A 15033-nucleotide genomic window follows, 5' to 3' on the forward strand; every position below is an offset into this window, starting at 1 on the left:
CAAGAATGTAAGAAAGATAGAATCTAAGTGAAGCTCCAATTCTTCCTTTCCAGCTGTTGTTTGAATGGCACTTTCTATCATGGTGACAGTAAAAGGTGCCAAATTCATAAAGCAATGAACGAAAGCTAGAAAGGAAGAACCGAAGCATACTTAGAGTGCACTCCCAATCACTGGTAGCTGCAGCTTGAATTCAAGCTAGGCTGCAAAGGCAGAATGGGAGAATCAGGAACACAAGAGTGCACTCCCAATTCTTCCTTTGCAGTCACAGCTTTGTTCATTTCACCTGGTGTCATATGATTGACAGGTGGCCCTGTGTCTTAAGGATCCACAGTTAGCCGCTACTTGCAGAATTGACTGTTCTTCTGTTGTACCTGCAACCCATTTACATTTTGTTTAGTGAGTAGCTTCCAGTAAAAACTAGGCTGGGGAACTTGTGATGTTGTTGGACTCCCAGCTCCTATCAGCCTTAGCCAGCAGAATCCCTAGAGTCAGTGCAATGTCCTTCTTTGAGCACCATTCGCTATGACAGAGATGGGAAGCCTGTGGTCCTCCAGACATTGCTGGACTACAGCTTCCAATATCCAGTGGGTAGAAATGGGACAGAAAAACATCTGAGATGGGAAGGGAGAATGTTTGGAGGGGAACAGAAAGAAGCAGAGTTGATACCATTGGCCAATTGGAATAAGAAACTTCTGCTAGTTTGGCACTGGAGTAAAGTATAAAAGGGCATGAAGGAGAACCCCTGGGATTGCTGGATTGTTCCTGATATCCAAGATTTGGAGGGGAGCCACCCACTGTTAGTAGTTGCGGTTCTTATGTCTGTAAGACTTCCCCCCCCTCTATTTCCCTGTTTCTGTCAAGTGTATTTTCTTAAACTCTCTATCGTTAAAGTGAGCTGTGCTATTCAAACGTAAAATGGCAGGCAGAACACTACAAGCCAAGTTTCCCTGTCAACAAGGTCATAGGACTTATCAATTACAGGGCCTGGGGAATTCACCAGTGCTCTTCAACATTTTTATTAATGACTTGGATGAGGAGGTGCAGGGAATATTTATCAAATTTGCAGATGATACAAAATTGGGAGGGATAGCTAATATCTTGCAAGACAGAAACAACATTCAAAGGGATCTGGATAGGCTGAAGCATTGGGCTGAAAACGATAGAATGAAATTCAACAGGGATAAGTGCAAAGGTCTGCACTTAGGAAAAAGAAACCAAGTGCACAGTCATAAGATGGGGGATACTTGGCTCAGCAATACTACATGTGAGAAGGATCTTGGAATTGTCGTTGATCACAAGCTGAATATGAGCCAACAGTGTGATGTGGCTGCAAAAAAAAAAGGCAAATGCTGTTTTAGGCTTCATTAGCTGACGTATAGTTTCCAAATTGCGTGAAGTATTGGTTCACCTGTGTTAGGCACTGGTTAGGCCTCATCTTGAGTACTGCATCCAGTTCTGGACACCGCACTTTAAGAAGGATGCAGACAAACTGGAACGAATTCAGAGGAAGGCAACGAGGATGATCAGGGGACTAGAAACAAAGCCTTATGAGGAGAGTCTAAAAGAACTGGGCGTGTTTAGCCTTGAGAAGAGAAGAATGAGGGGAGATATGATAGCACTTTTCAAGTACTTGAAAGGTTGTCACACAGAGGAGGGCCAGGATCTCTTCTCCATCATCCCAGAGTGCAGGACATGGAATATCGGCTCAAGTTACAGGAAGCCAGATTTTGACTGAACATCAGGAAAAACTTTCTAACTGTTAGAGCAGTACAACAATGGAACCAATTCCCTAGGGAGGTGGTGGGCTCTCCAACACTGGAGACATTCAAGGGGCAGCTAGACAGCCACCTGTTGGGTATGGTTTGATTTGGATTCCTGCATTGAGGAGGGGGTTGGACTCAATGGCCTTATAGGCCATCTATTATTGTCTCTGATTGTAATATATTGTTAGATCTAAAATAAAATTCCTACAGTTTAGCCTCTTGACAGCATATATAAAAGAGCACTTGAATAAAACACATTTCAAAATGACTAAGCAACTGAACTCGGCAAGAGAGATGAAATGATCACTTTGCTGGGTGGCCAGCAGTCCACATCTTGCAGTGTATAGGGCAGTCATCAGTACTAGTGCTTTCTGCAGCTGATTTGTATAAGATGTGTTGACCAGTCAGTCTAATTGTGGATTTTGCGGTAGTAACTCTTTATTAAATGTTTTTCCCTTGCCCAGAATATGCAAAATCAAAGCTTCTGGACAGACAGATGGGATCAGCCAGAGTGCAATAATTTTCCAGATAGGCCACCTCCATGGTAAGTGACTTCTCCATTTTATTTACATTTATTTATATATAATATGAATACACACACACATATTTGTATTTGCTCCCTCTTTTTCAAGGTATTTTATAAATTAAAAACAAAAATAAATTTAGGAAATAAAGTAAAAACTAATAAAAAGTCATTAAACATTAACTTTCTAAAAAGCAGCACAATGTGCAATAGGTGATTCTATCCAGCAAATAAATATATTCAAACACCCTGTTGTTAAACAGCCTAGTATCTAAAGCTTATAAGAGAAGACACCAAGTACACAGGCTTAGGGAGACTGTTCCAGAGCAGGCATGCCACTAGACCACCCACCTTACTTCAGAAGTGCCTCTCCAGATGGTCTTAATGAATGGGCTCATATGGGATCAGGTGACTCTTGAGATAACCTGGTCATAAGCCATATTGGGGCTGTATAGGTTAAAACCAGCACTTTGAACTGTGCCCAGAAATGCATGCAGAGGCAGGAATGTTGTGTTTGAATTAGTGAGATGTTCTGAATGACCTGTGCCACTCAGCTGTCTAATTGTATTGTGTACTAACTGAAGTTTCTGAGTTTTCTTCAAGGACAGCCCCAGTGCATTTCAATAGCCCAACCTGGATGTTATCAGAACATGGATGACTGGCTAATGTATTTCTGTCCATGAGGGGTCATGGTGCATCTAAGATAGGAAAGATTTTTTTGTGCACAGAGACCCTGTGGGCACAAAGGAAGGGCCAGAACTAATAGCATCCTAAACTATGAACCTGCATCTTAAGGGGGACTGTCCTGTTTTCCAGGACAGGTTGAATCCCACTTCATTAATCAGACAGACCACTGTCTTACAGCACCACTGCCTTGTTTGCATTGTCTTTTAGTCCCATCCAATCCACTTCCAGGCTAAACATTTTCACTGCCTTATCTGACTACAATGAAAATAGAGATGGTGTTACTAGCATACAGACTAAACCTAATTCCAAATCTCTGGATGACTTTATTCAGTGGTGTCTTGTATATGTGAAAGGGAACAAAATATGGGTTAAAACTCGATAGAATAAAGATGACGTGAGAGTAACAGCCCCCCAGCACTATTTTCTAGAACCAACCTGCAAATAAGAATGAAACCACCAGAGCATGGTAGCCTGACTTCCCACCCCAGTCTCATGGACAAGAAGAATACAATGGCTGATGGGATCATCTGTCAGAGAGAATATTGCAGTTTGTCCTGACTTGTCCAAAACTAGATTGAAATGGATCCAAAGAATGATGTTAATGAGGGTAAAGAACAGGAGTTGTATCTCACTCCTTTCTCAATAGGAAAATCTCCTTGCCTTTCAGCTAACTGACAGAGCTCCAGTGTCAGAGAGGGAGTTCTAATGTTGGATTCCTCCCTCCCTGCAGAAATCCCTGTTGGTAAAGGTTTAACTGTTTGGAGTCACAAATCCTTGCTGATCCCCCAGTAGACACTGATCTACCTTCTTGTTTTAAGTATTTTACTTTTCACATACGTTGATTATTACTTTTCCCCCCACTCCCCATCTAAGTGAAACATTTGCAAAACACAATACAAACCTTCATGTCTCTGGAACCTGAAGGTAGGGGCAAGGTGTTTGGGGGGGGGTTGTGATGATGATGATAATCATAATGATAATACAGATATCAAATGTGAAAATAAGCAACAAACTCCTTTGTGAAACATGTTGTTTCTTTTTTTTTTTCAATTAATTTTTATTCCAATTTTCAAAACCAAAACAATACAAAAAGAAAACAACACAAATCAATAACTAGTACAATACAAAAAGAAATATATATATATATATATATATAAAAGAATATTGACTTCCGATTTGTCATAGTTCAGCTATAAATCTATAATATATAACAAACCTATCTCTTAATAGATTATAAAATCACCTTCCTCCAACGGTTATCTTAATTGGTTTCAAATCTCATTAACATCATATCATTTTAATCTTCCACAAAAAGTCAAAGAGAAGTTTCCAATCCTTGAGATATATGTCAATCAATTTTTTTTTCTAAATAAACATGTCAATTAATCCAACTCATCAAATCTACTAAGTCCAGTAATTTTAAATCGCTCTTCTGTCATTATCCATATTGGGTCCATCTTCCATCTTTACGCACCCAAAAATCTTGCTGTCATAGTCATATAATAAAAGTCTGATAGGAATTTCCTCCATCACAGATATTTTCTTGCCATCAAATCCAAACGTATCACTGAAGTATTGTTGCAAAGCCGCATCTCTGTTCCTCTTTTCCACATGATACACTAGTACATCTCTTGAAGGTTTTTCCATTGACACAAAACAGGGATTAATTCTGTTAACTTTCTCCATTTCAAGTTCCATCAAATCCTTCCAGTCCAAGAATTTTTTTGAACCGATAATATCTTTATCTCCAATCTCTTCAATTCCTTCAGGGACAGCGCTGAATTCCAAACTGTAATATTTGTCTCCAGGATCCATCACAGCCAGGAAATCCAAATCTTTTTTCATGTCCATAATTAAGCCAATCTCCATAGTTTGAACCTTGCCTTTAATTTCTCTTTCATCCTTTTTTTGTTTTCCAGATCTATCTTTATTCTCCTTTCTCATAGAATCCTGAGTTTCTTTCAGCTCCTGTCTCATTTCGTGAAATTCAATTCTCCACGCTTGTCTATTATTTCTCAGTTCTTGTTTTATTGAGTTAATCCCATTCATTATTTTCTGAAACATGTCTAGAGATAAAGTCCCTTCTTGTACATCCATGATCTTCTTAATTGTCATTCTTAAAGCCAAAGGAACAAAACTCCTTCAATTTTCAATGTCCCAAACAAAGAGCAGCTTATTTCTTTAACCAGTTACAAAGGAGTTAATCTTTCCAACAAACTAACGTCACACGCTAGACAGCCCTTATCTCTTATCTGCCCGGAAGTGTAAGAACGGCTTTATTTCACAGCGTCGAAATAGCTAGTAGCAGACAGAATGAGCAGATTCGTCAAAAAAAAAGTAGATCAGAAAAAATAGTCCCAGCCATACATCAAAAAGATTTCTTATCTCTTCCAATCAGAAATCTCTCGTCCGTAGTAATCTTTAAAATGCTATTTTCCATGTCAGCTTTTTGCAATAAAAAAAAAAGATAAGCTATTTATATTTTCTTCCCCCTTAGTTCCATGAATAAAAAAAGGAAAGTCTTACCTCACCTAGGTTATCTCAATTGCTGTTACTTTGACAAATCTCTTTAGCTGTATAGATAAGAAAATGATGAATGTAGACAGGAGGATGTTTGCCTGTTAATCCGTATAAAAAAAAACGGGTCACTTATCCAGCTGAGCTAGCATAAAAATCCTCGCTCTGTCTGAGCTGCTGGAAGACAGACAATTCTGACGAATTCCAGACTCCAACAATCAAAACAAAGCTATGTGGGAAATCTCACGTTTCTTCTTTAACCGGAAGAAATTATTCCCAGTCAGAAAAGAGCCTTCTGACTGAATTTAAACTGGATAAGTTTCATCCAAGACGGAGCTCGTCTCAGAGGCTGCACAGGCGTAGGGATCCTCCTGGGAAGTCGTGAAACATGTTGTTTCTTACTACCACATGAGAATTGATCAGTAGAGTTCATTTCAAAGCAAGAATTCACTATATTAATACAAAAGATTCCTTCCAAGACAAGCACAATATATGCTAGAAACTGATAAATTTTAAAAGTTGAAAGTGATTGGGTATACGCACATTTCTTTTGTACTGTTGTTGTCTGGTCAAGCAGGACTTTGCAGAACAAAACATGACAAACCTTGTTTACTGGAAGCAAAAGTAAGATGCGGGTTGCAATTCATCTTTTAAAACACTTTCAGTTCTCTGAAAAAATGGTCTCCATCTAAGCTGACCCATGGATTCTTTGTTGTTTCTCTAAACGTGTACTGAGGAAAAAATGAGGTGGAACCTAAACATTGCATAGAATTACCTCTCTTTTGCCTTGCTGCTAGTGTCCAACACACAAGATCTCATATAGGGCTCAAGATGGTTGTTTTACCTTTTATTTTAGACTTGGAGTCATTTTCTTAATGATATGCTTTGAGTTTCTGGGTGCCATTATAGAGAAAGTAAGAAGAAATGCATAATCTTTCTTGGGCAGGCCTCTGAGAAGAGCAGAGTTCATTTAACTTTTAAGTTTCCTTGCTGAGAAATTCAGGCTTAAAATTAAGCATGGTTGTGGATGTAAGAGTGGGAGCCTGAAGTTTGAATATAGGGCATTTCTCTGTAGAAAGTTGGGGGCGACAGTGAGGGATTGGGCACAAACAATATGAAAAATGGGAGAGGGTAGTAATGGCTAGTGCCATATTGGGAAGGTTAGTTAATTTGTTGGAGAGGAGCTGTTGGACAGATGGGCTACATTAGGGATGGGGAACCTGTGCCCCTCCGGATGTTCTGAACTACCACTCCCATCATCCCTGATCATTGGTCATGCTGGCTAGGGCTGATGGGCGTTGGAGTTGAATATCTGGAGGGGCACAGATTCCTCATCCTTGAGCTATGCTGAGCTGAATCTACTATTAAGTTGGCATGATCATCTCTGGTTTGAGACCCATGTTTGACCTTTACTCATGAGAATGAAAGCAACTGATGCTGAATACCATGTTTGTGTTTCTTCAGGATACATGGCAACAACTTTAACAACTGCAACATTCCTGACCAAGGCCGTGGTTGGAAACGCTCCAGAGGATATTTCAATGGGACGCATCCCTACCGAGGCCATTATAGAAGATCTAAACGCAGCTTCCCAAAAGGTTGGGTTTGTGGGTAGGAGAATGGTATAAGAGGGAAAAGGGGCAGCACCAAATACAAGAGAACAAAAAAAAAGGCAAATCTCAAAATGGCTCTAAAAAAATAAATGTAGGATAGTAATACAGGCCATTTCATTCTCTAATCCCTTACCTATTCTACAGAAACCTGGTGAACTGGCTACAATACCCTCTGGCCTGATAGTGCTGTTGGTGAGTGCCAGGTTTATTCACCATAAAGTCCCACTCATCCACAATTTGTTTGTGGATGCTGGAGCTGACCTGGCATGCATTGCCAAGACCTGTGTGGGTATGCTGGGCAGAATCAATCTGTCTAGCTTTGCCCACTTGTGTACTCAGTGCAGCACCGAGCCAGACTAGACGGATGAGGGGAGTCACTGTGATCTATAAAAGAACAATTTCCCTCATTGCATGGTGGAGCTGTAATGTGCTGTATGTGGGGCTACCCTTGTGCCTGGTTCAGAAGCTGCAGCTAGTAGGAAATGCAGTCGCTAGGGTGCTTAGTGGGTCATCCAGCTTTACACATATTATACTAGCATTGAAAGATCTGCATTGGCTGCTTATTAGATACCAAGTTCGAGGTTGTGTTGTTGACATTTAAAGCCCTAAACAACTTGGGACCAGGATATCTAGTAAACCACCTCCCTGGTACAGACCAAGCTGATTTTTAAGAGCTTCTGAAGAAACCCTGCTGAATGTTCCCCAACCAGGGGATTGTGACTTGGTGACAATGCCTTCTCCATGAAAGCATCCACCCTCTGGAATGCCCTCATATTGGGTAATTTGTGAGGCAGAGACAAAAATGATTTTTATGTTTACTCAGGTTTTCCTGGACTCTGACTCAGCTTTTTAATTTAATGATGGTATAAACATTTTATAAATAAATAAATAAATGTGGTAAAATTCCCACAGCATCTGTCTTGGTTTCGGTTTCTGTGTTTTGGTAGTACCTCTTTATGGGAAATGTTCACCGTTCCCAAAGTAGAAAACATACTTTTTACAGGAACAAGATTTCCTAGCTATAGAATGACCCAGCTAGGCTGACTTGTTTGGCTCACTGAACTTCTGAGATCCAGGATCTGCAGTTGGAGCCAGTGGCAGCCAAATAAAAAATGAGAGATTCTGGGGCTCAAGCTTCCTAGGAGTCCCTCTTCATGAAGGAGATGTCTTTATCATTTTTTCAAATGTTTTAGAGCAGAGATCTAGTGTACAGTGGCTCAAATTAAAAGCTTGTTCAGTATACAAATACAATAAATAAATAAATACCTCAGGTTCCAGGCTTGTAGCCAAAACAAACAACAGGAGTTTAGAAGTTTCTAGGAATATAATTGTTAAGAGACGGTTTTGGATTTGGAGGAAGGAACGTAGAAAACTGCCTTATACCAAATCATACCATAGGTCCATTTAGCTCAGTATTGTGTACCCTGACTGTCAGCGGCTCTCCAAAGCTTCAGACAGAAGTCTTTTCCAGCCCTTCCTGGAGATGCTGGGGTTTGAAAGTGGGACCTTCTGAATGTAAAGCATGTGCCCTAGCAACTGAGAGAGAGTCTCTCCTCACCTCTACCTGGTCTTTGGAATAGCTGCTATCTGTCTGTAATCATTTGCCTTGAAATGAGTGGCAAAACAAAGTTGTCCCATACATCCAGACTCTCAGCTCATGGGATGCAGCAGAGGCGTCTTCATTTCATTTCATTCCAAATATGTTTCTCTATTTGCAGAAAGAGGTTGTTTCCAAAACTCATCACATTCCTCCTGCTTAATCGATACTATGGTAAGGGATAAACCTATGCTGGATAGTTCCTACAAGGAGGGTATCTCTTATACATGTGGCAGAGATTAAGGGATGGTGTAATGTTTGGGGAGAAGATTTCTTATGCATATGTGCTTGGTTTCTTTGGTTGAAGAAGTAGTAAATATGATAAGTCGCCTGTGAGATACACAAGTAAAATCTGTCTCTTTTTGATATCTCACTGCAAGGTCCACTTCAAGATTAGCTAACTTTATTTTTCAACAGGACTCTTGTACTTTGACAGCTGTCTAGCATGAAAAAAATTAGCAAGAGAAGAATTTCTCATCACTTCAGGACCTACTAGTTTTGTGTTATTAAACAGAAATCCTGTCAAAACAAACAAGAGCAGGCAACTCTATAATCATCTTTATATTCCTCTACTGCAGCCAAGTAAAAAGGAAAATGATTCCAAAAAGGTGGAAAAACCAACAGCAGCATCGGAGAGTAAAAAAAGCCAGGAGGATTCTACAAATTTGGTGAAGAAAACAGATACACCTGAGGTAATTATAGAAAAAGTGTAGGTCACCTTGCAACAGGTCAGGTGGCCCTCAAGTAAAGTAGTGAGTTCTCAGTCTATGAAGGGATGTACTAACTTCTATGGTTTCTCAAATCAATAAGAGCTTGAAACATTTAGAAGAGTAATATCGTGTTATCTAGTTGCTGTGAGAATAAAGTTTTGTGCATACAGTAAAACCTCATTATACCATGGGGTTGAGGGGGAAAGGATGCACATGTGTTATAGGGCTTCTGTGTTATAATCAAAACTGATCTGAAAGGCACTTAGAATGATTTTTTAAAATAAAATGGACAAGAGGATCAGGGCAGAAGTGGAAGATGGAACCAAAATGAATAAAAACAGTAACTGGGAGCTGAAAGAGGAAACCAGAAATAGATATAGGGCAGTGGAAGAAAAAAGAGAGAAAAAAAGCTTGAAAAAGGCAAACTGCTGCAGCTAAGGAACTGAACAGGAAGGGAAGAAGCAGGCACGGTAATGCTGAGGGAAGAAAAAGCTAACTCCACAGACAATAACAAAATGGCTTGAGAACTAACCAAAACTGAGAAGAGTTGAGTGATAGACCCCTAGAAAAAATCCTCCAGGAAGGAAAAAGGGCAGGAAACATGGGGTTGGGAGAGAATGTCAGAATAAAAAGTAAAAGAACACTGCCAGGAAATAATGGCCCAAAAATACCCAGGGATGGAAATGGAAGGAGTCACTAGGGAAAGGTGAGGATGAAGAACAAGGTGGAACAAACAGTAAAGATAAAGTAGAAAGTGAGGCTGATGTAAGAGTGAATGAGAAACCTTCCCTGGTTGCATTTCAGCTCAGGCTCACCTTTAAGGGTTAAAGCCAGCAAGTACAGTACTGATTCCTAAACAAGTGAGGAAAGTTGTTTTGAAGGACAGGAACCTCCATGTTTTTTGATCGTGTGAGTTAAAAGATGTGTGAGCTGCTGTACTGTATATTTTACTCAGGTGACATGGTCATAACTGTGATATATCAAATTCCACAGTACATTGAGACTTGTTATTTCGAGGTTTGCAGCACTGGATTTCTCACCCCTCCCAGTTCCTTCTTTCCCTCTTTCTTCCCCAACTCCATGGAGCACCTCCTCTTCCTCCTTCCATGGCAGTTCCTTCTCTCTCCCCCCACTCCCTCCCATAAGAGTTCCTTCTCTCTCCCCTCTTCCTCCCCCCCATAGGAGTTCATTCTTTCTCTATCTCCTTCCTCTCCCCAGTGGGTTCCTCTCCCCCCTCCTCTGTGGGAGTTCCTTCTGTCTCCCTCTCCCCCTCACCCCCATTGGGAGTTCTGTGGCATAGCTGACCCTTGCAGAAAGCAGCTGATTGGTTGTCACTTCAAGCCCTGCTTAGCTGGGCTTGAATTTTCCATGCACTACAAAGGAAAAATGTATCACCCGATGTAGTCCTGCCAAAATGGCCTGCCTAGGTGAACAGAGGATGTGGCCTGCTGGTTGGATCCGTTTCTCCCACCCCACGCACCCCACCCCACGATTTAGTCTAACATTATGTTGATTAGCAGGGGCTCTCCACAGTTTCAGGAAGGAGTCTTTTCCCAGCCGTACTTGAAGATGCTGGGGATTGAACCTGAGACCTTCTGTATGCAAAGGATTTGCTTTACTACCAAACTACAGCCCTGTCTCTTTTGACTTAGCTACGCAGGTGTAGGTATTTGGCAGAATACAACCGTTGATTGCTTTGCTTAACTGAGACTTGCCTGAGAACGCCTGCTCAATCTACTGGCATGAACTGAAAAATGGATAGTTCATGGAGAAGGGAGCAAGTGATCTTGGGCCAATCACTATCATTCAGCATAGTCATCTCACAGGACTGTTGTGAGAATTAAATGAGTGGAACAAACCATATAGGTGCCTTGGAGGATGGTGATACCGTATATAATTTTTTTTAAAAAACCTTTATTGAAAAGTTGTCTGTTTGCAATGCATTTGGACATCTCTTTCAATATTGTAACCAAATTTTGCATGAAGGAATGGGTTGATTGTGATTAGAGAAAGATAAAGGTTATGGGAAGGGGCGAGATGTAGGTTAGCATTTGTTTTCTTGGTCAAGGACAGTTCATTAGAGGAAGCCATGGTAGATAATAGAAATACTGTTGTGGCAACAAAGGAGAATTCAGGTCTGGGAACCTTTGATACCATGATAATTGCCTTGCCTCCATGCACTCTCCAAACCTGCAAGGCTGTAGAATAGATAAATAGCCCTAAATTGACTGGGCCTCAATAAGGAGATGTTCTTCACCTCCTTTAAAATGTGGCTATTGTTTCTTGGAGACCTTTTGCCTTCAAGAAATGTGTTTCACGCAGAAGGAAAAAATATCATGCTAAAATTGTTCTGATGTCTCAGGGTTCTAATTGTTCCTGCTGAAGGTAGCCCTGACTTGGCTCTTGAGCTTTCCGGCTCTGCTACAGTGAGAATGCTGGGGCATAGCCAGACTTTTTTCCAACAGATTATCCAGATTCAGATTCCCACAATCTCATTTCAAAGGACTTCTTGTTAAATTAGATAAAATTCAAGAAGAAAGCAATCCCTGGCAGGATTTTCATGGCGATACACAAAACAGTCAGAGAGAACTGAGAGTTCAAAGTGTAAAAAGAGAGAAAAAAGCCAGACTCCTTTTGGACTTTTTTCTGTCAGAGTTGTCATAATTTGTTGGAATTAATTAAAAATCAGTCATGTTCACAGAACACGTGTAATCCTATTACTGACCTTGCCCCATACTCTGACCTTCATCTTCTGCAGTTTAAAAGATTAAAAAATGCCTAGCTGATTTTTAATTAATTTAAGAAATTTAGCATTGAACTCAATGATAAGACCGGGCATGCTCAGTAAGAACCAACTGTCAGTGTTCTAAAAGCAGAGCTTGGAAGATTACTTTTAAAAAGTAATAAATTGCAATTACAATTACATGGCCCCCCAAAAAGTAGTAATTACCGTTACAATTTCAATTGCTCTGAAAGTAACTGATTACTTTGTTTCAAAAGTAATCACTACAATTACATTTCCGTTACTTTAAAAAATGCCTATAAGGTGCTGGACTTGGCTGCTGTACATCCCTTGAGATGCAAAAAAGTTAAAATACTGCAAATGCAGCATAGTAGCCAGAGAGGGTGGTGGAGGTCACTTTCTGTGCCAAATGCAAACACAGTAATCACATACACACACACATATCATCTTTCACCTCCACAGTTCTTTATCTCCATTCTGCTGCTGCCTCCTTCTCCTCCTTTATCCATGTTCTTTCCCTCCGGCTCCTTTTTCCCTCCACGCCATTCTTCACCACCACCATCCAATTTTTTAAACAATTGTTTTCTCCACTCCACCCTGTCTCACTCTCCACCTCCTCCCTCGTTGCCTCCTACCCACCCACAGAGCATGAGGGAACAGCGACGCTGCACAGAAACCCAGCTTGAGGCACATGATTTTCATCCACAAATGAGAGGAGCAGAAGACTTCCCCTGCTCCCCCCCAAGTAATGCCCAAAAGTAATGCTGGAAACATTACAATTACTCCACAAAAGTAATAAAATTACTCCTAGTTCTGTTACAATCAAAATATAAAGGAATTACCCACTCGTTCCTCAAAAAAGTAATGAATTACAAGTAATTTGTTACTTGTAACAAATTGTTTCCAAGCTCTGTTTAAAAGCTAGACTCACAGCTGCTTGGCTTGGCTAATCAGGGGGCCACACCCACACCAGAGCTTTATTTCATTTTAGACAGTCATGGCTTCCCCCAAAGAAACCTGGGAAGTGTAGTTTGTGAAGGGTGCTGAGAGGAGACTCCTATTCCCCTGACAGAGCTCCAGTGGCCAGACTGGTTTAACAGTCAGCTGCTCTGATTGAAGCTCTGTGAGGGGAAGGGGGTATCTCCTAGCAACTCTCAGCACCCTTCACTAACTACATTTCCCAGGATTCTTTGGGAAAAGCCATGACTGCCTAAAGTGGAATAACAGTCTCGTGTAGATGTGGGGGAAACCCTGAAAAGCAATGATACTGTTTACTTTTGGAAAGGAAAGGGGCTTCCCCTCTGTCCATTGCCCACCCACCCAATCTCCTCCCCTTCCCCACCCTGCCCCTTCCCCAGGTCAGTTTCACCTTTCCTAAGCATGATTGCACAAGAGCAAATCCCACTGAACTCAATAAGCATGCAAATGATCAAACCTGCCCTCCTCCCTCCCATCACCTCAGTTTTGCCCCGTTCCTTCCCCTTCCTTTGCCCCCTTCCCAATTCCTTACAATCCCCTCCTCTCCCCCTCTTCCTCCCCCTCCCCTCTCCCCCCCTCTTCCTCTCCCATGGTCAGTTTTACCTATCTTAAGCATGATTCCAAGGGAGTAAATCCCATTGAACTCAATAAGCATGCAAATGATCAGACCTGCATTTCCCTTCCTTCCTTTCCTCTTACCTTCTTCCTTCCCTTCCCTCTTCCTTCTTCCTCCCCTGCCCACTCCAGCCCTCCCCCCCCATGGTCAGTTCCACCTGTCCTAAGCATGATTGCAGGGGAGTAAATCCCACTGAACTCAGTAAGCATGCAAATGATCAATCCATTCTCAGCAAACTTGCACAGGATCCCATTTCTTACCTCCCGGATTAAAAAGCAGAGAAATTCACTAATAGGCAAAAAACCTTGCAGCTTAAGAACCTATAGCTATACCTATATCTGACAGATATTTCTATCAAACTTTTAAAAGCAGGGAAATTGGGCAGCTATAGTGAGTGCACCAGGGGAGCAGGAGAACTGACCTCCTCTCTGAGATATTGTACTGCCCTACAAACTTGTCAAAATGCAAACACAATTTGGGTTGGTCTTTCACAGTCCAATCCATTTCCTGTGTAGCTTGGAAGAATTTGGTAAGATGTGCCTCTGAGAATATGGTGAGTGTCCTTGTCTCAGAGAACTGTTGGCTAGTAGGCAGAGGCCAAATGGCAGAACCAGAGCAGACCAACGATGAGGGCAGGAAAGGCCACCTGAATAATTCTGGCACCATAGGGACATGTTGTTTCTGTTTCTGATGCCAGATCTAGTGGGATTTTTATTGTGAGAATCTTTTTGAAGTTGCCTTGACAGCCTTTCAGGGTTATAACAGTGGATCTAAGTCATGTAAATAAATGAGTATACCTTAGTAAAAGCAATAACAGCCACACAGTAACATTTTATTGGGATATAAGGAATTCTTCTTCAAGTCTTCTCTTTGAAGCTTGGTTGGGCTAAGTTTCACTCTCTACTGGGACAACAAAACGTCTCATAATACTCCTCCTCTAACAAATCTCTACAGGTCACATTGAAAGACAGCCAGGCCAGTGAAGACCCTCCCAGCCAGACTGTCCCTGTGTCATTTGAGCAGGCCCCATCTGAGACAGCAGAAGGCCTTCCCACCATTGAAAAGGAAGACCCTATACAGGTATGAACAACCTTCTCATCTTGTTTTTTTTCTTTCCCATGCAACCACGATGGTCAGTTAACCTAGGATGAAACTGGCATCTTGCCCATTTTTTTCTGAAACGGCAGCTTTATTCTCAAATGCTTAGCTTTGGCTATAGAATTATTTGCTAAAAATCTGCAGACAACCTTTTCCTGACAATTCTGTGATCATTTGCATAGGGGTGT

General features: G+C 41.2%; 1 protein-coding gene across 6 annotated transcripts in view; it reads left to right on the forward strand.

Annotated features, from left to right (window-relative positions):
• LOC133387467 (serine/arginine repetitive matrix protein 5-like) overlaps window positions 1-15033 on the forward strand; it is a 71217-nt gene that overhangs the window by 21820 nt on the left and 34364 nt on the right. For all 6 annotated transcript variants that reach the window (XM_061632271.1, XM_061632270.1, XM_061632272.1 and 3 more), the window contains 5 exons: window positions 2228-2307; window positions 6955-7088; window positions 8822-8874; window positions 9279-9392; window positions 14702-14827. In XM_061632271.1, coding sequence (XP_061488255.1) covers window positions 2228-2307; window positions 6955-7088; window positions 8822-8874; window positions 9279-9392; window positions 14702-14827 — 507 coding nt within the window. The remainder of the gene's footprint in view (window positions 1-2227; window positions 2308-6954; window positions 7089-8821; window positions 8875-9278; window positions 9393-14701; window positions 14828-15033) is intronic.

Source organism: Rhineura floridana, chromosome 6 (genome assembly GCF_030035675.1).
Source record: "Rhineura floridana isolate rRhiFlo1 chromosome 6, rRhiFlo1.hap2, whole genome shotgun sequence".
Lineage (NCBI taxonomy): Eukaryota > Metazoa > Chordata > Lepidosauria > Squamata > Rhineuridae > Rhineura > Rhineura floridana.